Genomic DNA, 25,405 nt, shown 5'->3' on the forward strand with positions numbered 1-25,405 from the left:
GGGGATTTGATAGCTGCTTTCAACTACCTGAAAGGGCGTTCCAAAGAGGATGGATCTAGACTGTTCTCAGTGGTAGTTGATAACAGGACAAGGAGTAATGGTCTCAAGTTGCAGGGGGGGAGGTTTAGGTTGGATATTAGGAAAAACTTTTTCACTAGGAGGGTGGTGAAGCACTGGAATGCGTTACCTAGGGAGGTGGTGGAATCTCCTTCCTTCGATATTTTTAAGGTCAGGCTTGACAAAGCCCTGGCTGGGATGATTTAGTTGGGGATTGGTCCTGCTCTGAGCAGGGGGTTGGACTAGATGACCTCCTAAGGTCCCTTCCAACCCTGATATTCTATGATTCTATAGCGAAAGAATAGATCATGCCACTTAGGCACAGCCTGCTTTGGAGGTGATACAGAGCCATTCTGCCTCAGAGAGACAGTGTCTCCTGAGCTCCTGTATGCAGGCACCATATTCTCCTTCCCTAAAGAGGGCCAATGCATCTGTCTACTTGTATGGCTCTCATCACTGTAGTATCTGAGCATCTCAATCACCAATGGATCTGTAGCTTCATGAACTCCTTGGGAGGTAAGGGAAGCACTACACCCATTTGTCAAGCAAAGAAAATAATCTCTAAGGGATCTTCTATGCAAAAGTAGTATTACAAGCTGGGTGTGGAAAATGCAGAAAAATAAATACAGGTGCCACTAAAGTAAATTACCAAATTTTATTTTCTATACCTCTTAATTGCTTGCAATGGTGGTAAAGAAAAAAGTGAGACTGCATATTGTATACATTTGAAATCTCTCCTGTGATTGTCCTTTAGGACTAGATGCCATTTTGACCTTGTCTAGTTCTTCCTGGAAAGGATCTACATACTCCCACTTAAAGAACTTTCTCTCAAAAGGGAAGGAGATATAATATGCCTCTGTGATATGTGAGGCACTATTTATCTAGCTTAAAAGTATGCCTCCCAAATAGGAATTCCACCATGCACTGGTGGAACAAATAATCTGTTTATTCCAGTCTACCCCTTTCATTTTAGGATACTATTTTGAGAAACGCTAGGTATCTAATAAATCATGTAACTGGCCAGACACAAATGTCTGAACATAAAAACTCTTATTTCATTTCAAATTAAGCATGAACATATGATATTGCCTGGGGAACCGGGGAAACCTCTGGTGTTAAGATGTGGGGTTTTCATTATTTTCTCATAGAACATTTTTAATAAATAAATGGAGTCGACATGTTATTCCCATTATTACCCAGGAACATCAAGTTGACTGAAAGAACTGGATGAAAGAAAGATTCAGTCCTGGGGAAAAGTGAGGGACAAAACTAACGGTGCTCTTTGAAATATCAGTTATCTAACTTTTCTATGGAATATCAAAATAATATGGCAATAACCCAACTTGTTTTATTTAATGTTATAGAGACCACAGAAATAGTTACCATGGAAACTTTTGTTTTCCTTTCCTGAAACCCTGTCTGTAGAGCTCTGCAAATCCACGGGTATCCACTTAATATCTGTGGACCATTTTTGCGGATAGCAGCGTGGATGCGGATACAAATTTTGTATCTGTGCAAGGCTCCGGCAGTAAGAGTTGGGCGGGTAGCTGTGAGGAACCACAGCACAGATCCTCCACCTGCCCTGGGCCAGGGGCTGCTTGGGCCCCATGCCCAGGGCAGGTGGAGGGTCCACTGTGGCTCCGCACAGCTGCCCGCCTGGCTCTTATAGTGGCCAGGCTGTGGCTCCGAGCCGCCTCTCCCCAGTCAGAGCCGGACTGGGGAGAGAAGTGCTGGCAGCTGTGGGGAGCCTGGGTCCCTCTACTTGTCCTGGGCAGAGGGCAGGGACACTGGGGAGGAGGCTGGGGGGCAGGGACACAGGCTAGGTGCTACTTGGGCCCCCCACCCAGGGCAGGTGGAGGGCCTGCCCAGCTCTTATCGTGGCTGGGCTGCAGCTCCGAGCCACCCCCCTAGCCGGAGCCGGGCTTGGGAGAACAGCGCAGACAGCTGGGGGGAGCCTGGGTCCCGGGAAACTGGGTGGGGAGGCTGCTCAGGCCCCCGGCCCAGGGAGCTGAGCAGGGACCTGAGGTAGGGCAGCGCTGGGGGAAAGGTAAGAAGGGCTGGGGAGCTCCAGCTTGACAACCCCCCAGGCTGCAGGGCCTAAACCAGGTGCTGGGGCTGCAAAGCGGCATCCTGGGGCTAGGCAGAGGCAGCAGGTCCTACCCCCCCTCCCCTCCCCATGATGAATGGCCATTACAGGCTGCAGTTGGCCCCAGTGAGCGGAGGCGAAATGATGACTGGCAGTCGGCACTGAGGCAAGGTGGAATTAGGGGGTTAAGGGTTCCCCAGGGAGGGGAGACCCAGAGACTGAGGAGATAGTGCTGGAGCAGAACCCCCAGACAAAGGGGCACTGGGGTCCGGAAGGGACATGGGGGGGCCAGTGGCGGCGACGACACTGGCCTGCAGAGGGCGCTCCGGACCTGGAAAACGAGCTAATTCCCAGACAGCCAGCAGGAGGCGCCGCAGGGGAGAGTCCCGCATCATTACAACCTGCTGTAAGCTTGTGCACATGAACATTCAAATTTGTCGAGAATACTGCAGCTGCATGCAGAAAAATATATATCTAGATATCAGTTTTACACTCAGAAATGCAGAAATAATTTCTAAATTGAGCTAATTTATTGAGGAAATTTCCATAATAATACATTTTATCAAAACAAATCTTTCACATTCAAAACCCAGGGAATATAAAAGTCTAAAATAATTGTACTTTGAGTACTGCTTATTCATAAATCAAGCTCTTAAACTGTACAGAACTAGATGGATTCCTTTCCTCTTGGGCTGTGATTTTACATTAGAGATGCTAAAAAATAGATTCTCTCTCCTTAGGATGCTTAGTATAACAGGCTACCTAGCTGATGTAGTAATCTTTCTAATCAGCACTGTCTGACAAACAAAAATAATTACAATTTTGTTCATCTATAATCTCCCCATTAGAGGTTAAAATTTGTCTGTCTCTCTTATTCAACTAGATTAGCTCAGGTTTCACTTTTCCACAGAGCAAGTCCTTGAATTGTGTATCTAACAATACTGAATGGGAGTCTTTTCTGTCTTATCCTTCCAACTCAGCCTCTAAATAGGACAACTTCATGATTTTCATAACTGGCAAGTACTTTAATCCTTCACAATTTGAACCATGAACCTGTTCCTTTTCTGCTTCATTCCACTCATCTGTCTAATCTTCCTAGAAAGCACAGCAATTCATGAGCTACCCTGAGTCCATTCTAGGTGTCAATCATCTTTTCCTCCTTCAGGCATTTGTGAGATTATTCCTTCTCCCAAGAGTTTGTCACTTTTGCACCATGTTTGGGCCTGGTATTCCACCTCTGTAGTGCTGCTAGATGTGCTACATACCACATACTTTACATATGGCTGCTCAAGTTCACTGTTGTATCAGATTGCATGCTTCCTATGACTTCTGCTGCAATGCTCTAAGCAACCTTTGTCCTATTTTCCTTCAGCTGCTCTCTTCCTTTTAGTGTATTCCAAGTCAGTGGCTGTTGTGTTTTTTGGAAGGGATTTATTTCCTTTCCCCCACTTTTTTTAAGTCTTCCACAGACTAATTCTTTACTGCACAGTTTATTTTGTGGCAGGAGATGTATTTTCTGAACTATTAGATGAGGATATTAACCTGGTTGACAATAGCTGCACCAGAATATAAGATGGAACTCTCACCAGGAACAGACACCTCAGACGATCTGAGAGGAAGTCTGTTTATTGGTGAGACAGGGACTCTAGAAAAAATTGAAATTCCAAGACTTTTTTTTTGGCATGGAACTCCTATCCCGGAAATATACAGCAGCTCCTAATTTTTTATTTTTATCACTTTGTGTTTTCAGTGACAACTGTATTGTACATATAGGAATAATGTATGAATAAAGACTTCTGCTCTTCTAGTAGTAGTTCCTGGGAAGTGACTACAAACTTATTTGACCATCCAGAGGTGACACCTGGGAGGGAGCACATTGGTCACGTGCCCCCCCCCCCCCGAGTTTTCTGCCAGGGTTTATATTTTTGTTTCTTTCGGGCTGGGGGTGTGTGTCAAAATACATGCCCCTCCCCATCTACAGTTACACAGTCTCTGTGACCTCAAAAGAAAGGCATCCTTAGACATAAGACAACTGCTACCCTCAGTAGATTCATAATGTAAAAGTGCAGTGGAGTTTGTGGCATTGAACCTACTGTTTTTTGCAGAACAAAAAGGAGGTTTTGTGACCTATCTTTGTCTGTTTCTGGTTTGGAATGTCTTCATGCCATGAAAAACATATCCCTGGCCAGGAAAAAAAACCCACAACAGACAGGGAGGCTGGAGGACCAAAAGAGGAAGTTTTCAGCCGAGTCTTAGAATTTTTTCTCTGTGAATACAAGCCACCTTACAGGAACTTTGGGTCTGCGCACTGTTACACTCACGGTGAGTTCTCTGCAAATATGCATTGGAGCACAATCAAAAGAGTATCCTGGTGTCATACAAAGTACTGGAAGCATGAGAGAGACAGAAAGTTAAGTTAGTAGGAGGTGAAGACTCCTAAGCAGTAATGATGGAAAAAGAGGGTGTGACTGATTATGCAGAGAATGGCAAGGAGATAATGTATTAGTAAAACCTGTTTCTGATGTGACTGACTCCATGAGTATGTGCAATTTTAACTGTCAGCTTATTATCCTGATGAGCACATAATTGATATACTGTAGGTTGTGTTCTACTTGAGAGCAACTCCTTTAAATATTAATATTTAGCATTCCATAAGGTGCTTGTCATCTGTAAAGCACTCTACAAACCAACTAATTGATCCTCTCAGTCCTCACAGTCAAGCAGGGAAATATTATCCTTGTTTTACAGAGTGTGGAATGCAGATCTAAAGGGTTAGTGACTTGCAGAGAGCCACACAAGGAGCGACTGGCAAAGCTGTGATTGTAACTCAGGACTGGGATTCTAACTTTCTGAGATTTTGCTTCCTCTTGGCCCCTTTTGGGATGGGACATGATGCATTCAGTCCAATAGCACTGATAGGGTTATTACTACGTGGTGATGCTTCAGTCAACAGCTGATGGTTTGCCACATTTCATGTGGACTCACTGCCTTAAAAATTAAAAATGAACACTACACCTCTTGTAAGAGGGAATTAAGTGGACAGAAGCCCAAGGAGCTTCAGCATTTAATCTTTGAGTATATTTTTTCTGAAAGAGCATCTGTTTTTTACAGAGTTCACATCACATCCATGCATGACTTTTTAGGCCTTTCCCCTTGATCTCTTACTGTCCAGCTTACCAAGATGGAACTAGCATAACTCTGCCCAGGAACATAAGTTGTGTCTTTGGGGCTGTCCTTAAAATGTTGACAGGGCTTTTTGGAGATGTGACAGGTGAGGTATCCCTTATTATGCGATAGTCTCTTTGGATCAGTCACATAACTCTACTGCTAGCCAGAGCTGCTGCACAGAAACTTTTCCCTCTACTTCTATTTGAGGCATGGAGTTCTCTTCTTTTTCTTTCTTCAGTCTCCCTGGCCAACTAACCCTTCTCGAGAGGTCCATGTACAGAGTTAAAGAGGTATCATTCCTCTTGGCATGATGTCATCCTTCTCTTGCCAGATCAGTTGTGCCAGCAGCGGAACCTTTTGCGCAGAGAAATTAGACTTCCCTGGGATCTACCATGCATTTTAGGGTGCTGCACAGTAGCATGCAGTTGGCTTGAGAAAGCACAAGCTTAACACACAAACATGCTGATAGTTTAATATATTGGGAGGAAGGCCTGATACAGAACTGCAATGCCAATATTGTCGTCTGCCACATGCACAAATTCACATGTACAAATCTGCAAACCAGCAGAACTTTGGTCCTCTCAAATATGTTTAATTTTGCCTTTCCAGTACCTGTACTGACAGCTGCTTTGGTGAATGCAGTTGCATATCCTTGCATATGTAATGGCTAAAGTGCTATCCACTTAAGTTGGATAATTTCTGGACTATAGTGATTATGAATAAAAGGATATTTTAGTTATCTGAGCTGATAAATCATAGTGCAATTTATATTGGATATTTTTTAATCAGACAGACTTATAGGAGAGAAATAAGACAGGAGAAAAGACAATGACATCTATATGCTAGCATTTTGACACTTCAACTTACATTCAGTACATATTTGGAGACAGAGTGCAAATTCCTAGAAGAAATTCCTAGAAGAAAACATTATTCTTAGACTCTGATTTTTGCAAATAAAGTAGTAACTTAATAATTTCTTTCTACTGCATCTTATGGCCTCAAAACTTGTCTTACTCATAATATTTCCATCTGTCTAGTGAAATTTGCTTGATTGCACTCCACATAGTGACTTTGATTTTCCACCTCAGTGATTAAGACTGCAGTAAGTTCAACTCTTCCCATTAAAACAAGTACCTATGTGTGGAAACCCACACATGTTTGCTGTCAGATATAAAAACGAGTCAAAAATAAAAAGTCAAAAATAGTAAAAAAGTAAAGCAACAATCTGAGATTAGTGGTAATGTACCAGCAGCGTATCACGCCAGCTACCTATTGCTAGTCTAGAAAGAAACTGTAGAGTACTCCGCCAATAAAACTAAAATGCACTTGACAGCATATTTTTCAAGTTGCTATATGTAATAAATCACACCTGCTGTTTACAGCTAAGCTCTTAGCATTGCAAAACATACCTTTGCTCCAAATTTTAACAAAATTCTGAAGTCCTTGCTCAAGCAATGCTCCTCATCGAAATCAATAGTTGAGACTGAGTGAAAACTGTGTAAGAACTTCAGAATTTGGCCCCACCTGCAGCAGCAACCTTCTACCTTTAGAGTGGTGGCTCCCAACCTTTTTAGATTATAGCCCCCAAATCTGTGATGGAGTAACAACTGCTTCACTGTTTAGGGCCCCTCATGTCCCCCCCTGGTGTGGTTGCCACATCTCACCTTCTTCTCTCCACTCCCACATTTTCTCTTTGGTGCCGTTTTTCCCCAGCCTTCTCTCCCCGCCCCATCAAACTTTTTCTTTTTTTCATACTTTACAGGTTATGCTTTCCATTTTTATTCTATCCCTACTCTTCCCTTTCCCTGCTTCACCTTCTCCCACACTTTTACTGTATCATTTCCCCCTTCCTCTTCTGTACCTGGTGGCTTCTCTCCCCTACCACACCCTCCTCAGTTACCAAAAGGATTCATGCTGGGTAGCGGGAGCAAATGGCTCCTGCGGGAGGCCTACCGGTTGCAATGGGAGAACTGACATGGCACATAAAAGGGCAGCCTGCCTGAAGAGTGTGTGCAAGGAACCTGGGTTGCTATAAAGCTGCCAGGGGCTCTCTACTGCTGGGAGTCAGGGTAAGTCTACACATTGAGCAGCCAGTGTAAATTCCAGCTCAAGGAGACATACCCGAACTAGCTCTGATCAAGCTAGTGTGCTAAAAATAGAATGCAGCAATGGCACCATGAATGGCGGGAGAGGCTAGTCACCCTGAGCACAAGACAGGTGTAGACTGTAATGCTAAAAGAAAAGGAGTACTTGTGGCACCTTAGAGACTAACCAATTTATTTGAGCATGAGCTTTCGTGAGTAATGCTAGTGTCTTGGACAAGTACATACTTGGCGCCATCAGCCTCTTCCTGACATTCGAGCTGTGGTGGCTACACTCTGTTTATAGAGCACTAACTCAATCAGGTGCTATGTGGGTAACTACAGAACCAGGGAAAGGCCCCTTGGAGATGAGAGGCTCCCTTTCTTTAATGAGTTTCACTGTCAGTGGTCCAGGCTGAGTGTCACAGACAGTCACATGCATCTAGAATCCCATGCTCCTTCCCCAGAGCGCTCATCTACCAGCTCTGTGGATTAAATCTGAGTTCAGTCCTCAATCACCTAGAGAAGACATTGGGATTTGGCACTTGTGAAAAACCAGACCATTTATTTAGATGCCAAAATATGGGTTTGGGAGTCTAGATTTAGGCTCTCATTTCTGAAAATCTTGCCCCACAAGTCTACTCCTTTTTTTAGTAGAAGAATTTTTCTCCAAAACAGAATTAATTAGGATATACAGGTAAGAACAGATAAAGCAAAATAGAGGAAATAACAATTTACCTCCACATCACATCCATATTCAGAGCCATCCAGGAGCATCACTTTGCACTGCATGTTTTTAGGCTTTTTAACAATCTTTAGAGGAGATCTGGAGAGTTTGCTAGATGATGATTTTTGAGAGAGCTTGTCGTCTTCAAACTGCTGGTATTCCAGCTGTTTTGCAGCAGCAGCAGCAAACTCCCGTTCTCTGTCAGTGACCTGTGAAGAGCAAATCGGAAGATTAAGTTTCAATTTCAGATTAAAATAGTGGCTGTACAATGCAGCCATTCAGAATCAAAATGCACAACTGGCTTTCATCGTATGGAGAGACTATTCACTACTAACAGTTACCCAGCTGCAGCGTAAAAACAAGAACTTCATCTTTATTGTTTGGGAAAGCCTGCTTTAGTCAATAAAACAACCGTGTGACTTCCTGTAACTGCCACTTTGAAAGACAAAAACCCACTGCAGTAGTGTTATTTTTGGCTTATCCCTGGGTCAGCATTTGAGACATCGATAAAGCTGTTATGATGTAATATTGACTGTGGTCCTTTCCCCTGGAAGAGATTGTCAAAGCCACTCTAACCTTCAGATATCCACCTTTAATAGTAAAAAGCATTACACCAGTTGTAGCTCCATTCCAATAATGGTTACCTCTATAACCAGTTGTGCCCCAGCTAGCCTCCAGACAAAGTTTTGACAACAAAAGCATCATAATACCTAAGCTAAAGTATAAAATATTAATCTTTTAGTCATCTCAGTACCATGAATAAATACATCTCATTTGGCTCTGAACAAATTCAATATAATCAGCAGCCAGTAGCACTGAAATTCATCACAATTTAATCCTCTGAGTCTGTTTTCCTTCAGCGCAACAAGCCTTCATGAGACTGGATCAAATCTGTCCAAAAGCTTTAATCTGCTTTCAGACCAAAACAGTCCTGCATCACACTGGTAGTGCACAAGACTGTACAACACACACTGCATCACCACAATATTCCACCTAAATGCAGGGATCTTTCTCTGAGGAATCACCTGAAAAAGGTCTCCCGAACATTAGTTTTCCTTCTTTATTCTGTGTGAAGGGGAGACAGATACATGCCAAGTGATCTAAACCTGCAAATATAGTGCTCAGTTGTGGTTTTGCTACAGCCCCAGGGCAAGGGGCAGAGCATAGCAGTGCTGTCCCAGGAGCAGGCGAGGAACCAGATTGCGATGACAGTCATAATCTGGTCCTGGGTTCCCCCTTTCCTCCAGGCAGGAACTAACAGGGAACAGCCCTATATCTGTCTCACATTATTTCCCCTCCTGTGCCCGTTTAAATACACTGGCTGGTTACTACGTTACCACGTCCCTATCTGCTGATTCACACCTCTCCCATATGCAGAGACTGGTTTCCCCATGGAAGTAAGGCAGTGCCTTATGCCTCTTGCTCCCCTGTGTGGGAGCACAGTAAGGGTCACAGTCTGGCCCTCATCTTGGAGCAGAATGCAAGAAGGAGAGTCAGCCTAGAAAGATATAAAAAGGAATAGAGAAGCCTCTTTCAAAATCCAGCACATCCTCTTAACAGCAATAAAACATGATTGGGGGTGGTGAGGGATGACAATGGGAAAACAATCCCTGCTTTCTCAGCTGGGTCTCCTGTTTTAGCTCAGCCACGTATTAGTTGAGCGCTTTCTCTTTCAGCCACGTAGGGCAAAGAACCTCAACTCCCCCTAAAGCTAATGGGGGTTGACAGCATTTAGTATGCCAGGGGATTAGGGCCTCATAGAACAATTAATGTTCATAGTTCCGGTCATAAATATAAAGGGAAGGGTAAACCCCTTTAAAATCCCTCCTGGCCAGAGGAAAAATCCTCTCACCTGTAAAGGGTTAAGAAGCTAAAGGTAACCTCGCTGGCACCTGACCAAAATGACCAATGAGGAGACAAGATACTTTCAAAAGCTGGGAGGAGGGAGAAAAACAAAAGGTCTGTGTCTGTCTGTATGCTGCTTTTGCCGGGGACAGAACAGGAATGGAGTCTTAGAACTTTTAGTAAGTAATCTAGCTAGGTATGTGTTAGATTATGATTTCTTTAAATGGCTGAGAAAAGAATTGTGCTGAATAGAATAACTATTTCTGTCTGTGTATCTTTTTTGTAACTTAAGGTTTTGCCTAGAGGGATTCTCTATGTTTTGAATCTAATTACCCTGTAAGATATCTACCATCCTGATTTTACAGAGGTGATTCCTTTACTTCTATTAAAGGTCTCCTTGTAAGAAAACTGAATGCTTTTGCATTGTTCTAAGATCCAAGGGTTTGGGCCTATGGTCACCTATGCAAATTGGTGAGGATTTTTACCAAACCTTCCCCAGGAAGTGGGGTGCAAGGGTTGGGAGGATTTTGGGGGGAAAGACGTGTCCAAACTACATTTCCCAATAAACCCAGATAAAGTTTGGTGGTGGCAGTGGAAATCCAAGGGCAAAGGGTAAAATTAATTTGTACCTTGGGGAAGTTTTAACCTAAGCTGGTAAAAGTAAGCTTAAGAGGTTTTCATGCAGGTCCCCACATCTGTACCCTAGAGTTCAGAGTGGGGAAGGAACCTTGACAGTGCCCATGGTGTGTAGATGAAGGAAAGCTTTGGAGGGGAAGGGAATGAACGTCCCTTAAGAAGGCAGGTAAGTTGCTCAAAAGGAAAGATCAATGATAACAAAAGCAGAAGAGATTGCTGTTTTAAGAGTAAGAGGCATCTTCAGTCAGAAAGAACTCCCAGACCGCCTCCTTATGCATTGTTGATTTGTTTCACTGCAACCTACAACAGACAATTTCTCTACATATGCATACAAGAGGTGGCACTGGTATTTTTTTGTTGGACTAATCAAGTAGACCCACATGAAACTAAATGAAATTTGTCCAAGGTTAGAAACACAAAGGATTTTCTATAATTTGCACAGAGCACAAAAACATGCCAGGAACTATTAGAGAGGGCCCCAAAACCGTGATGACATGTCCATGCATTGAGATGATTTCAAAGTGAATTAAGCCTCCTCCTCTTAAAGAAACTTGACATTCTGTTGGTGCCGTTACCTAGGGCAAAAGCAACCACTGAGAAGCAACTGCATTCACTAGGTTATTTTTAATTTTGTATGCATAGGTGCATTCTCTCCCAGCCACATTCTTCTCATGGCCAATTTATCCTGTATTTTTGGAGAATTTCAATGCCACGGCCTGCCATGCCATCAACATCTAATAGAGCAGAAGTTGCTTCTGGGCTGTTGTTGGAACATAATTTTTGCAGTTACAGCATCAGTGATACAGACAGAACAGCTGAACAGCAGCAGGGCTGTCTTCTGATCATATAATTTGGGCGTTGTTCAAGCAATTTACTGCCAGTTTTGGGATTCAGAGTCAGTGAATAAACAAGGGGTTTTGTACTCAACTGTTTTACTTCTGAATCTTTCAGGGGTGGGCGGGTATCTGGTATTTAGTTTGATATATCCCCATTTCATTTTCATTGGTTTCATTTCAGCTTGTTGGCTTTAGAAGCTGAGAGAGAACAGTGTCAAATTCCAGAAATCCTCTGGATATTAGTCTGGTACAAATGGGGTCTGTTCAAGAAGTCTTTCACCCTCCAAGAACTTGGTGGATTTACTAAATAGATTAGTTCAGAAGGGAACAAAGTTTGGAAATTCCAAAACATGTGTGAAGAAGTAGTAAAATTTTTTTCCAGTTGCTGTGAAGTCAACAGGAGTTCAGTGCTATTCTCTGCAGTGAGAGGGTCATCAACACAGAAGATTAAAAATAATAGTGGAAGACTGGGAGAGCGGTCAGGGAAAAGCGAAGCATCAAAGAGAAGACCCACAGCCCTGGGATACTGATATATGACAGCACACAGAGTAATAAACGAGGAGTCAGAGGGAGAGTCACATTTTTGTGAGAACCAGGAGATGAAGAAAGTGTGGGAGAGAGATCATGAACTGCAGTTGGTTTGGAAGATTTGAGTTACAGTATCATTCAGCTGAAGGGGCCCTCATAAGCAGGCAATTCAAATAAAAACGTGAATATTCACATTGCCGTGGTCATTTGAACATGCAATTGCCGTGCTTATGGAACGTCTGAAGTGCTTTTTTCATTACGGCACACAAAGTACAGTGTGCACCACATGCTTCAAAATCAGTTCTAATTTCCTTATTAAAAACAATGTACACATCAAGCTACAAGTTTTTAAATAAATCCCTTTTAAAATGAGACAGCAAAAATACTTTGGACACTTTTTCAAGTATATCTTTCATACTTGCTTAACTCAAAGCTAAACAGATTTTATTCAAAGAACAGAGGCTTCCTCTTCTTTCGCCAGGCCACCCTGCTCTGTCTTCCCCTGAGCCCTGCCATCTCAAGGAGCCTGTAGGAGCTGCTTCTGCCTCTTCTCCATGCCCAAGCTCCTTCTAAATGGCATACAGTGAAGGGCCAGTCATCACACCATCACATGACTTTTGGTATACTGGATTGGGTATATTAAAGGGCCCAGCTACATGGCTGTGAACCATTTATAGCAACAGAGGAGGCCAACTATGAAGTTTTTTCTGTCCCTCAGTCAAGATACTGGTGTGACTCTGCTTGAGTTAGCTCAATATTTTGTTGGTGCTGCTTTACAGGGACCTCTTTTGGTTGAAGTCTCTGCTGCCTGCACCAGGTAGAGCTGAGCAACCTACTTGAGACTGAAAAAATATTTCCCTTCCTTGGAAGATTGGGCTGACTTTCTCTCCTTCTCTGGTGCATGGGAGGAATGCTGTACTGGTGGAGCCGCAAGGGATTTGGAATTTTCATACCGTGAGAAATTCCAACATTTGTTTTCAATCCCAAATTGGGACCAAAAGTTGAAGTTGCAAAAATGTTTGTAGAATGAACATTCTGAAAAAAATTTTGATTCAGAAATGTAAACACTAAAAGCTTTTCAACATTCTCAAAATCTGTTCTAGTTTGGTTTGTTGAAATTACCCAACATGTTTTGTGTCATTTCAGCATAAAACTGCATTTTCCCATTGTGGCACATTACTTTATGGGAGCTGCAGTTCAGAAACAGGAAGACCTCACTTTCCCTGGGGACCTGGTTGGACTACATCTCCCACGATGCACCCACAGTCATGCAACTCCCATTATGCATCACACATAGCTTGGTCAGAGGGCAATCTACATTGCATTATGGGACAGAAAGGGCCTGAACTACAACTCCCATAAAGCAATGCACTGATAAGGAAATGCAATTTAATGTTTTATTGAACAGATTCTAAATTAAAAATGTCAAGGCAGTTTGAGAAATGAAGTATTCCAATTTGGGTTGAACCAACCAAAATGAAATTTCATTTCATTTTTCCTGATGAAAAAAAAATCAAAAATATATTAGCAAAATCAAGATATTCCCACAGAAAATGTTGATTTTTGTGGAAACTACATTGTCCATTGAAAAATCATTCTGATGGAAAATTCCCCAAACTGGTCCATTTATTGGTAAGTTTCAAGATGCCTGGATTTATGGAGGTGTGTGATGGAAAACTGGATTAACTATAGAGGTCATCAGAGTGGGACAATTGTCATAGCTGGGTTGGTGGAGCCCCTAAAGTGATAGATTTGGGCCAGTATTCACAAACTGGACAAGAAATGGATAATTCAAAGGACCGCATCTAGTGGTAAGAACATTGTGAGGACAGGAAGTGAGTCAGGACTTGGTACAAGTCAGGGGACTCCACTAGGCTATTTGGGATGTGCAGTTTGAGGAGGTTATCTTTTTAGCTTGAGTTGGGCAAAAATGGCAAAAAACATTCAAGACACACAGGTTGAGATTTACACAGTAGTCTAGAGGATTAGAGAATTATCTTCCCTCAAAAATAATGGAGGGTAAGTGTCAAAAACCAGAATGGTAGAACACTGGGATTTGGGGTTTAATACAAGTTTAAAAACAGTATGACCATCTCAGCTTTAAGCAAATACAAAGAACAGCTTGCTTGGCTTTCCACTTCACAGTTCATTAACTATAAAGGGCCTAACAATTTGTCTTATGTAAATCAAATCAGGGTACCTGAAAGGTGTGTAACTCTTGTATATTACTGCAGCTCCTTTAGCACAGTTATATGAGTATGCTGACACCTCCATATTATCACTGTTATGACTGTGATATAAAAAAAGCTTAACATTTTTTAATGAATTTCAGCAGAGATTAGTTATTTCTTGTTATGACTGAGAAAAGCCCTTGATAACCGGCCAAGTAAAACCAGAATAATTTCTTCTGTTCCACCCCTACTTTTTTACAACTAACTCATAATTCAGCATCAACCCCAGTAAATAAGGAACACAAATTTTACTGCAACTGATTGCACCTGTGTATGTTTAGAAACACTACATAATGGAAATCTTTCATGCAGAAAACTGCATCTAGAGAGGAGTGCCAGTTCACGTTTCAGTTCTCTAAAAAAACCAAGAAAGGTAGAGGGGGTGTGTGTGTGTGTGTGTGTGTGTGTGTGTACACACACACGCCTCAGCCTTTGTCAAGGCCGAGGCGTATATTACTTGACACACTAGGCCTGTGACTTTTCCATCCATGAATAGATGTTGCTCTGATGCAACACGCTTTCAACCCCTCTGAAACTGGAATCCCTTTTGACAGACACTTCAGAGTTACAGAATCTAGCAACAGTGGTCTTTGATGCTGTCCAGCCTCTGCATCAGGCATGAAATACTAGTAAATTTGCCGAAAATCTGCATGTCTTAGATTTAGGTAGATGATTAGCGTTTAGAGCCCTGCATGAGGACTTTCTTCTCACTACATCACATTGGGGTAAGGCAAAAAGATGGGAGGATTAAATTATTGTATTGGATAGAAAGAATGTTCATTTTTGGAGTAGATTTCAGCAAGAGGCTTGGCATCAATGTACAAAATACACAGTACTTTCCTTCCTTTAAAAAAAAAAAGAAACAAAGCAAAACTTTTCTTGTGGTTGGAATGACAGTAAGGAAAGCCATTGTAATTGGGCAATGAAATATATCCTGTCCCAGGGATTCTTTCACAGAACTGATAATAATGACAGTACAAACTTCCTCTCTGACTGTCTCTCTCACTTCTGAGACAGAGGAACTGTGGGTAGGCGATGAGAAGAAAATAAAGCCCATTGCCCAATCAGTTTTTGCCTTCTTTGCTGAAACAGCTAACAATAGTGCTGATTCATGACAATTTTAATGGTATTTTCTGTGACTTGTTCACTAGGAAACACTCTACAAGCATTATTTCAAATAGGTTATACAGCCATCTCACAGTCATGACTTCTGAAGTCAAACTGATGACCTAGAAGCAAAAGGTTCCATACTCCTTTACCAATCTACTGAGAAATCCAGCTCTTTAAGAGCCTTGAGCTACCCAGAGAATTAAAAGGAGTACTTGTGGCACCTTAGAGACTAACAAATTTGTTTGTTTATTTATTTATTAGTCTCTAAGGTACCACAAGTACTCCTTTTCTTTTTGCAGATACAGACTAACACAGCTGCTACTGTGAAACTAGAGAATTAAGTAATTTGTGAAAACATGTGATCCCTCCAGTCTCATAGGGGAAGTTGAGACCAAGATGGCAAAAACTGGTGCATAAGTTTGAAGGAGAAAATGAAAAGCGAATAGTGAATGTGTGTAGTAACTCTGACATAAAGCAACAGATTTATAACCACATAATCAAATTTTGCACCACAATCATTTGCTAGCACAAATGACAGAATTTGGGTGTTCAACTATGCAAATACACCAGGCCAACCAGGCAGACATCAAAATGCTATCATTTGCACCAGAAATTACTTGTGCCTACAATTCTGCTCTCAAAGTAAATTTGGATGTAACACTGTGGGAACACATTTAAAAACCAAATGAGATATCTTCAAATCCACAACCTGCACAGGAGCAGTCATAGGTCACTAGGAATGCTTTAAATATATGTTCTCAAAACTTATAAATAGTTTGTCCAGTTAAAAAATAACATGTCCTCACTTCAAAGGCAATGCCCTGAACTTGTTAAAAGGTTTAATACAGGAGTATTAAAAGGTTTAAACTGATTTCTATTCTATACTTCAAAGATGAATGAGATTAGACAAGGGTCATTAACCCTAGGACACTTAGAGCTGTGTTTGCCAGACACCAGAAGCTAATGGAGGGTCTCTTATCTGCTAAAGCTAATTGTTGGCACTCCTGACCTACTGACTAAAAAGGGTGAGATAAAGTTTTGACGTGATAAATTTTTTACAACTACAATAAATGTATAGATGAACAAAAAAGAATAACCATTTAATAACTTCTCATAGCTAAAACAGCACCACTTAAAAGTAATTACAGTGCAGTTGTTTTAAAACTATAGTGGTTTAAAAGACCTTAGAGTTTTTACATGGGTCACACATCAGACAAGCATCAGTTTTCAGCAGATGTCAGTATGAAAATAAACCCTATAAATTCTTTCAGTTTCTAAAAAAAAATATTAGTGTGCTCTGATGCCGTGAAAGACTGAAGGGTTTTCTCCTCCCTTTAAGGATAACATTGGACTCTGACATTAAGTGCATCAGGTAGGAGATCTGACATTAATTCCAAAAGATAATTGCTTGACTGTGAACTAAAATATTTTTAAGCCCGCAGGACCAGTCAATCAATATCGCAAAAGTTGCGAATAAAATGACGAATGAAACTCTTTAATTCAGGGGAAAAAAATTGTTTTGACAAAACCACAGGTTCCTCCTAGCCGTTAGTTAATAAGATGGCAATTGATCAACCATGTTCACCAAACCTAGAAATAGTTCACTTGCCTGCTCTTTTTTCACAGGTGTGCTGTGCGCTGCCACGGCAGAGAACTGGTCTATCGCGTTCTGATGTTCCTCACTGAGCTGCCGCTGCTGCTGCTGGTCTTGAGGTTGTGCCCCAGCTGCCCCTTGCTGAGCAGGGGCTTCTTGCTGGTCTTGGTCTTGATCCTTGGATTCAGAGTCTGATCCCGATTCTGTAGTCATGGTTGATTATGCTGTAAAACAAGATGGCCAGACCTACTCAGTGTTATTCTTGCAGCTGTTGCTATTTTCTCTTTTTCAATTATATTTGAAAATGGAGAAAGACAATCGCTAAGTTTTTGTCTCATTGTTCCTGGCCCTGAAAATGTAGTGTACAGTGGATCATATTCATTTGTGGCCCACTCTGTCTGGTTTCTTGGAAAAGCATCTCTTGATGCAGAGGACTAGACTAATTACATTTATGAATTTTAAGGAGGTTTACGCGTCCATTAAGTTTCACTCTCTGTTGCCACTTAACGAACATATTGTAGCAAAAGTACATTAACACAATAATAATCAGATATAATAAATGGATAGAGTGTGTGAAAGCCAATTAGTACAATTTTCTAAAGCATGTAAATGACACAGGAGACTATGTCCCATTGATTTTCCTAAGCATTTAAGAGCTCCTTAGTATCACTTAAAGTCAATGGGATACTGGGCCTTAGTTCCCAAGTCACTTTTGAAAATGGAACTTTGGCACTTTTGAAAATTTTACCCAGTATCTTTAGTGTTAATATTTAACTGATATAGAGAGATATTGCATGACAATTAACCCCTTTGTAGCTGTGAGACATGGTTAGCTGTTAATGAAGGTGTTTCTATGAGCCAAATTCTGCTCAGTGACCTGAACTAGAGGGTAGAGGGTTATACTTATACAGGTTCAGTGGATGCACATAAAAATTCATTCTGGTTCCAGAGCTATTATTGATTCTAGCACTATTTCACATTTTAAGTCAAAGGAATCTCTCTGAAACCCACAATCTCTCTAAAATCAGTATGAACTTTTTAAGCGCGCTCCCCGCAGTCCCACTGCCTTCAATGAGGCTTTAATTGAATGAGTAAGCAGAATTTGGCCCTATATTTTATTCAGCCCCACATGGATATGATTCAATCATACTTTCATCATTCCCCTCAATATGCCTGAATATTAAAAAAAACCCAAAACTTTGTTATTTTATCCCAAGACCTCTAAACTTTGTGCGGTTTTTTTTTTTAAATGGAAACAACAAGGGGCCTCAGTATGAAGTTTGTGTTCGAGCTTATTTTGATTCAATAATAAATCAATATGAAATATTAGCAAGAAAATATTTCCCATTAAAAGAGCCTCATATCATAGAGGAGCCAAACCCAGTTAAACACCGTCACAACCATTCTACATCTAACAAGGATTTGAAAGAACAGATTCTACATTAGCACAAGTGGCACAATGAATAAATCTAACATTATCCTCAATATTTGCACCTTCTTAGCCATTACTGTCTTATAGATCTATATCTTGATTTTAAGCTATTTTTTAAAAAAAATCAGGCTCTTGCAATCTATTTCTGTTCATCATCAAGTCATAATTTTCTTTAACCTGGTAACCATAGTTACTTTCCAATTACAAGTAATTCCACAGAACATAAAGCTGCATATTAATTTGGTATACGAGTCCACTATCAATACCTAGATTAAACTAATGATGATTGCTAGTACAATAAGTTTGGTTATCTCTGTTTGTTTTTTCCATTTTAACAGCTTTATTTTTTTTTCCAGATCATTTACTAAGGTTCCATTGTTTAAATGAAAATGTTTTGTAAGGTATTTGAAAATATAATTTGATAAGTATTTGTCTGTTGGTCGACATCTTCTATACACTGAAGACCAAATTTTCAAAGGGGCTCTGTTTGTACATGCGTAGCTCTGTGTGCGCAATTTTTGAATGGCTTTTGTCCCAAGCCCTGGTTCTGCAGTTCCCACCGGCTGGGAACCGTGGCCAATGGGAGCTGTGGGGGTGGTGCCTGCAGGTGGAGACAGCACATGGAGCAAGGAGCTGAGGGAGGGGAGTTCCTGTTGCCCTTCTGGGGAGCCTCCCCCTCGGTAAGCACCGTCCCACACCCCAACCCCCAGCCTCCCCACACCCAAACTCCTGCTGCTGGGGGGCTGCCCAAACTCCTCAGGTGGCTCCTGGGCTATCTGCACGGGCTACTGCAGAAGTCACGGAGGTCACAGAAAGTCATGGATTCCGTGACTTCTGTGACCTTCACGACAAACACGGAAACTTTCTTTTTTATTTTTTTTTAGAAGAAATAGAATAGGAATGTTAAAAAGCAGCAAAGATATAATTTAAATTATTTCACTTTTGTTTGTACATAGCAAGAGGAATGTACACATAAACCACACTTGTGGATTGTCAAACATAATGCAATTGGCTGAAATAACTTCTTATCTTCACTTTACTACTCCCTTCTAGCTAATCAATAGGTTTTGGTGCCAAAAACATGACTCTGTGATCTGAACTCATTAAGTCGTAGTACTGGGGAAACAAATCTGAGGCAGTAATTAATATATTTAAGACAAAGAGACACTGCATTTGAAGTGATCTGAAATTTTCCCGTATTTAGTACAAGCCTGGGGTCATGTTCCTCCTCCTAAACATGAATTGTTTAAAAGCACACTTGATGAAATGGTTAATCAGAAGTAAAGTCAAGTCAATTTTTAAATAAACAAGTCACCATTTGATACAAATTGTGTGACATGATTCAATACATAGATTCATAGTTGGGTATCTAATACAATTTTGCCTAAAAATTCTGAACCCAAAGATTCCAAAAATTAAATTCTCACCCTTAATAAAAATGCTATTGCCATTGAATAGGCAAAGGCTACTCCAGTTGAAGTCAATATGCTTATTGAATTATATACAGTTTACTGTTTTAAAGAATGTAGCAAAGACTGTTCACTTTAATTAAAAAGGACTACTTCACACTGAAGTTAAAAAATACTGTATATACCAAGCAATATTACATTTAAAAACCAAAAGTCTAAGCATTTGAAAGTATCAAGATGAACAATAAAGGGAAGGTAATATATATATTAATGTACACTCACAGGTAAAAATATTTTAACTAAATATACACAAATGAAATGCATACGCTAAAAATAAGCATAATTCTGTCTGTATGCCTCTTCAGCCTTAACCTATAGACAAGAAATCCTCATATACCTCTCCACGTTAGCCTGCATATGCACACATATTCAATATGGGCTTCAATCTTGCAAACCATTCCCCACATCACATATGGCCTATAACTATCCTCCAGTTTATCTAATCAGTGTTAGGTAAAGACACCAACAACTTATCTCTTACCTTCCATGTGCAGACCAGAGACTCTACCCTCCCCCTCTCCAATTACTTGTTATGATTAAGACAAAACAGCCTATCACCGCATTCTCCATATACTGTTCATACTCCTGAGGGCATTCTGCACCAACAAATAAATTCTGTGCCAAAAAATTAAAAATTCTGCAAATTTTATTTGCCAAATAAATGTGGAGGCTCCAGCACGGCATTGGGGAGCACAGGCCACTCTCTGCATAGAGGTGGGAGATCACTGCGCAGCTCCCCTCACCCCAGACATGGACTCAGTGGTGAGGCTGCACCCAACCCTGACACAGCGCAAGGACTGGGCCTGCCCCAGAAACACCCCCCTCCATGCCAGGTGCACCAGGAATGGGCAGGCAGGATCAGCAAGGCAGTATTCAAGTACAAAGGGGCTTAGTGTGGGGGGGATCCAGGTGTGGGTTGAGAGGATTCTGTGTGGGACAATCTGGGTGAGGGTGGCTCAGTGGGGGATCTGTGTGAAGGGGGGTCTGGATGCACGGGGGGGGGGTTCTGGGTGGAGTGATAATGGGACACTGCAGGGGGTCCAAATGAAGTTTGTTGGGGCTCAGCAGGAGGGTCTGGGTGTCAGGGGATCGTTGTGGGGGTCCAGATACTGGGGGAATGTGGCTCAGTGGGGTGGGGATCCAGGTGCGGCTGAGTGGGGCTCAGTGGGGTGGGGATCTGGGTGTGGGTGGCTTGTTGGGGTGGTCCAGTGCAGGGGGAGTGGGGCTCATTGAGGGGGGTTCTGAGTGTGGGGAAGTGAGGATTGGCAGGAGGGCAGGAGGGGTTCTGGATGCACGGAGTTTGGGCGGATGGGGGAGCAGCTCCCTGTACAGGGATCCCTCCCCCTGCAGCTGAGGAGCAATGGGTGCAGGAAGCGAGGAAGGGGAAGTTTGCAGAGCTTCCCGCAGCTGTGGGAGAAATATAGGGGTGGGTCTGACCCAGCCCCAGATGCCGTGCAGGGGAAGAGGAAGTCCTGTCCTTCCCAGCCCAGCCAGGACTAGCAGCTGAGCCCAGCGCAGGGTAGGGAGCCGGGTCTTCCGTAGTCCTGCCCCCTGCACCACAGGGATTTACCTCTTTGCCGGCTGCCCTGGGCACCCAAAACGTACTGCTGGGGAGGGTTGCATGACTGCTCTTGTGGCTTCCCCTTGCTTCCCAGTGAGAAAGTTATTTTTCTGAAGGGAAGCAAAGAAATCTGTGGGGGACATAAATTCTGCACCTGCACAGTGGCGCAGAATTCCCCCAAGAGTACTAGTTCAGAAACTACTCTGTCCCCTGTTTATCATTCTACTGTGAGGTAATGTCCACCCTACCACACTCCTTCTCCTGACTGAAAAAATCCTATTATACCTTCCTTATTCACACGGTCATTAAGAGTCTCAGACCCTGCCTTCCAGTTATAAAACATAGATCTTTTTTCACCCTATACATGCAGGCCACAAAACTTCAAAATACTCTGTTCATCAAAGCGAGTGATACGGGTAGATCTGGATAACCTGGCGCCTGAGATAAGCTGCTACCACCATAATGCACTTGGTAAACATTCTCGGTGCTGTCGCCAGGCCGAATGTGAGGACCACAAACTGGTAGTGGTGGGGCCGCACCGTAAACCGGAGGAAGCATCTGAGTCCTTGAAAAATCACGATGTGGAAGTGTGCGTCCTTCAAGTCGAGGGCAGCATACCGGTCTCCCGGATCCAGGGAGAAGATAATAGAAGCCAGGGAAACCATGCAGAACTTTACCTTCTTTAGGTACTTGTTGAGATCTCGCAGGTCCAGGATGGGCCATAGATTGCCCTTGGCCTTTGGGATTAAAAAGTACCAGGAATAGAACCCCTTGTTCCTGTACTCGAAAGGAACTTCTTTGACCGCACCCAGCTGTAGCAACCCTCTTAATTCCTGTGCGAGGAGAGTCGCGTGAGAGGGGTCCCTGAAGAGGTACAGGGAAGGCGGGTGGGAATGGGGGGTGGGGTATAAAGGAACTGGAGGATATAACCCTGCCCCACTGTGCTGAGGACCCAACGGTCCGAGGTTATAGTGGTCCAAGCAAGGAGGAAAAGGGAAAGGCGGTTGGAGAACTCTGGGACAGATGGATCCGGGGAATAGTCTGGTAGGTCACACTCGGGCGCAGTCTCAAACGACCATTTGGCCCTTTGCTTGGTATGGGTCGAGCCCAACTGGACAGGGGGTGGAGCCAGGTGGCTCAGATGGCGCTTGTAGCCCTTGGCTCATTTGGGGGGCTGGTCCTGCTGAGGCTGGCTCCCCCGGCCCTGAGGCTGCTGCGGTTTGAACCGCTTATGCACTGGAGCTGGGACATAGAGACCCAGGGTTTTCAGGGTGGTGCGGGAGTCCCAGAAACCATGCAACTTGCTGTCCGTTTGCTCCGCAAATAGGGCTCAGCCATCGAAGGGCAAGTCCTGCATTGACTGCTGGGCCTCAGAGGACCACCCAGAGAGAAGCAACTAGGAGGCTCGCCGCATGGAGATAGCAGAAGCCATGGTGCACCAGCAGCATTAGCGGCATCTGACGCCGCCTGGAGGGCCGCCCTGGCCGCGGTCATGACCTCATCAAGGATCTCTCAGAACTCCTTCTTGGAAGCCTCGGGGAGCGACCCTTCGAACTTGGCCATGGCTTGCCACATAGTCATATCGGCCAAGGAGGGCTTGGTGGTTGCCTGCTCTCAGCTGAAGGCTGGAAGACGAATAAATCTTACATCCAAAGAGATCCAGGCTCTTCAAGATTTTATTTTTGGGGGTGGCCCCAGTTGTCCTTGCCTCTCCTTGCGGTTAACCGCCTTGACCACAAGGGAGTTGGGGGCAGGGTGAGAGTATAAGTACCCATGTCCCTTTGTTCGCATAAAATACTTTAACAGCCCCTATCTCTAAGAGGGCTGGACGCGAGAGCTTATTCCTTCACTCTCCCTCTTCCCTGGTCCTTCTTGCATGAACAGAGAGCAACAATACCAGAAGTCCGAAGGTGCAAACAATTTGATGTTTATTGGGGTGAACTTCCAGCAAGCTTAAATCCAAGTTCCTTTTTCCTTATTTTTGAATCCTAACTTACTTCCTGTTTGCCTCTAATTTTTTAATAATATTCTTAGCTATACCTTAACCAATCATTCTACTTGAAATTTAACTAACGAATCCTAACATATTGTAACCAATTATATCCCACCGTCTTAATTAGTTTACACCCAGCAAAATTAATTATACAGCAGACAGAAACAATCACAGAACCAGACAGAGACCATGCAAATAAACAATAGCAAAGTGGGAACTATAATGACGAACAATACAGAAGTGAGGATTTCACAGCTACATCTATAAAGACATAAGGGTTTCCCAGCGGTGTCTATTGATAAGTGAGTTCTTACCAGACAGAAAACTATCAACCTAAATTTCCTTTTACATCTTCTAGGCTCTTCCTTTTCTCTGGAGGTGATAGATCGGATCACCTTCCTAACAGCCCCATATTGACTAGTTTGGAATGTGAGGCTGTGACGATATGCTTCCCAGCTTATGGCTGCCTCTGCTGCTTAGCCAAAGGCATTGGCCTAAGAACAGGGCCTCAGACTGCCACAGTGAGAGAAGGCCCTTACACAGATTCTTTCTTGTATACCTCTATTACTAGCTAAATGATAAACATATACCTACATTCTTAGAGTATAGGCCTTTACAGACAGGCCTGAATATCTATATCCTAACAGCAAAAAGAAAAGGAGTACTTGTGGCACCTTAGAGATTAACAAATTTATTGGAGCATAAGCTTTCGTGAGCTACAGCTCACTTCATCGGATTCATTCCCCCCCCCAGCCATGGGGTGGCAGAGCTGGGTGGGGGAGGGTGCAGGGCACGGGCACCACCCAGCACATGTGGATCCCCTTGCAGGGCACAGGCTGGCGCTGTTCTACCACGTGACAGTCCCTGTGCTGGCAAGTCCCCTCTGGCGATGAAGTGAGCTGTAGCTCACGAAAGCTTATGCTCAAATAAATTTGTTAGTCTCTAAGGTGCCACAAGTACTCCTGTTCTTTTTGCGAATACAGACTAACACGGCTGCTACTCTGAAACCTATATCCTAACAGGGGCCAGGGAAGAGGGGGTCTGCTACAGGGCATTAGTGATTTCACGAAGGGGTAGAGTCACCCAGGCAGGAGCCGAAGACCAGAGGGCATCAGAGAGTCCGAGGGCTCTTCCAATTCCTCTACCTGAAGTCCCAGGTTGGAAGCAACCCTCTTCAACAGTTCCTGGTGCACTTTGGCATCATCCTGAGAAAGTGGGTGAGGGAGCCCTGTGATAGCCTCGTCTGGCGATGACTAGAACGATGCCGGTGCCATGGGAACCTCCACTTCCTACCATTGGAGCCTCAAGCACCGGAGGGAGATGGCATACCGAAGCCACTGGCCTCTCTGAAGCTCCCGACGCTTACTGGACAGCCTGGGAAGGTTGGGTGAACCCCCAGGGGTTCCATGACGCAGGCTACTGTACTTGGGGCCATGGGACAGGTTTCAGTGCTGATAATGTAATCGGCACTGTCAGTACGGGAGCCTGCCCCACACTTAGGAAACCCTGCTCCGTGCTGGAGATATAAACGGAGTGGTCGGTACCGGGCAACAAGGATCAGGCGGAGTGGTGGCTCTTGTCCAACTGGTGCTGGTCACTGCATCCCAAAGCTAACCCATCTGAGCAAGACTGGAGTCTTGGTCTGGATCTCAGGAACAGATGGCGTTTGGCGGATCTGCGTTGGACACCCGGCGATCCATGCCTTATGCTACTCGACTGGGACCAGGACGTCAAACAGGACTGGAAGCTACCAAGGGCTGGTTGCCAGGAGGATCTTCCTGAGTAGGGCGACCTACTTCTTAGAGACGGGCGATGATGGCCCAGTGATCTGTGGTCTCTGATCCTCAGACGGTCCCATGATTGGTACCAGGCCCTTAGAGATGGTCGGGGCCGGTCTGGCAGTTCTTGCCACATGGTGCATGCCTCAGAGGGTCTGCACCAATCTACCAGCAAGGTACATCTCGAGTCCCTCGATCGGTGCCCCCTGTGCAGAGACTGAAGAGGGCTCCACTGGGCTTGACTTTCTAGTCCTGAGGCGTGACGGCTTCAGG

The 25,405-nt window shown here is 43.4% G+C and overlaps 1 protein-coding gene across 30 annotated transcripts in view; it reads right to left on the reverse strand.

Moving 5' to 3' along the window:
- EPB41L3 (erythrocyte membrane protein band 4.1 like 3) overlaps positions 1-25,405 on the reverse strand; it is a 198,112-nt gene that overhangs the window by 72,620 nt on the left and 100,087 nt on the right. For 27 of the 30 annotated variants that reach the window (XM_073331503.2, XM_073331501.2, XM_073331530.2 and 24 more), the window contains 2 exons: positions 16,915-17,123; positions 8,131-8,328 (listed from right to left, as the gene is read on the reverse strand). In XM_073331503.2, coding sequence (XP_073187604.2) covers positions 8,131-8,328; positions 16,915-17,112 — 396 coding nt within the window. In that variant the 5' untranslated portion in view covers positions 17,113-17,123. Of the gene's footprint in view, positions 1-8,130; positions 8,329-16,914; positions 17,146-25,405 lie in introns of all 30 variants that reach the window. The other 3 variants (XM_073331502.2, XM_073331504.2, XM_073331510.2) reach the window with 2 other exon arrangements.

Source organism: Lepidochelys kempii, chromosome 2, assembly GCF_965140285.1.
Source record: "Lepidochelys kempii isolate rLepKem1 chromosome 2, rLepKem1.hap1, whole genome shotgun sequence".
Classification (NCBI taxonomy): Eukaryota; Metazoa; Chordata; order Testudines; family Cheloniidae; genus Lepidochelys; species Lepidochelys kempii.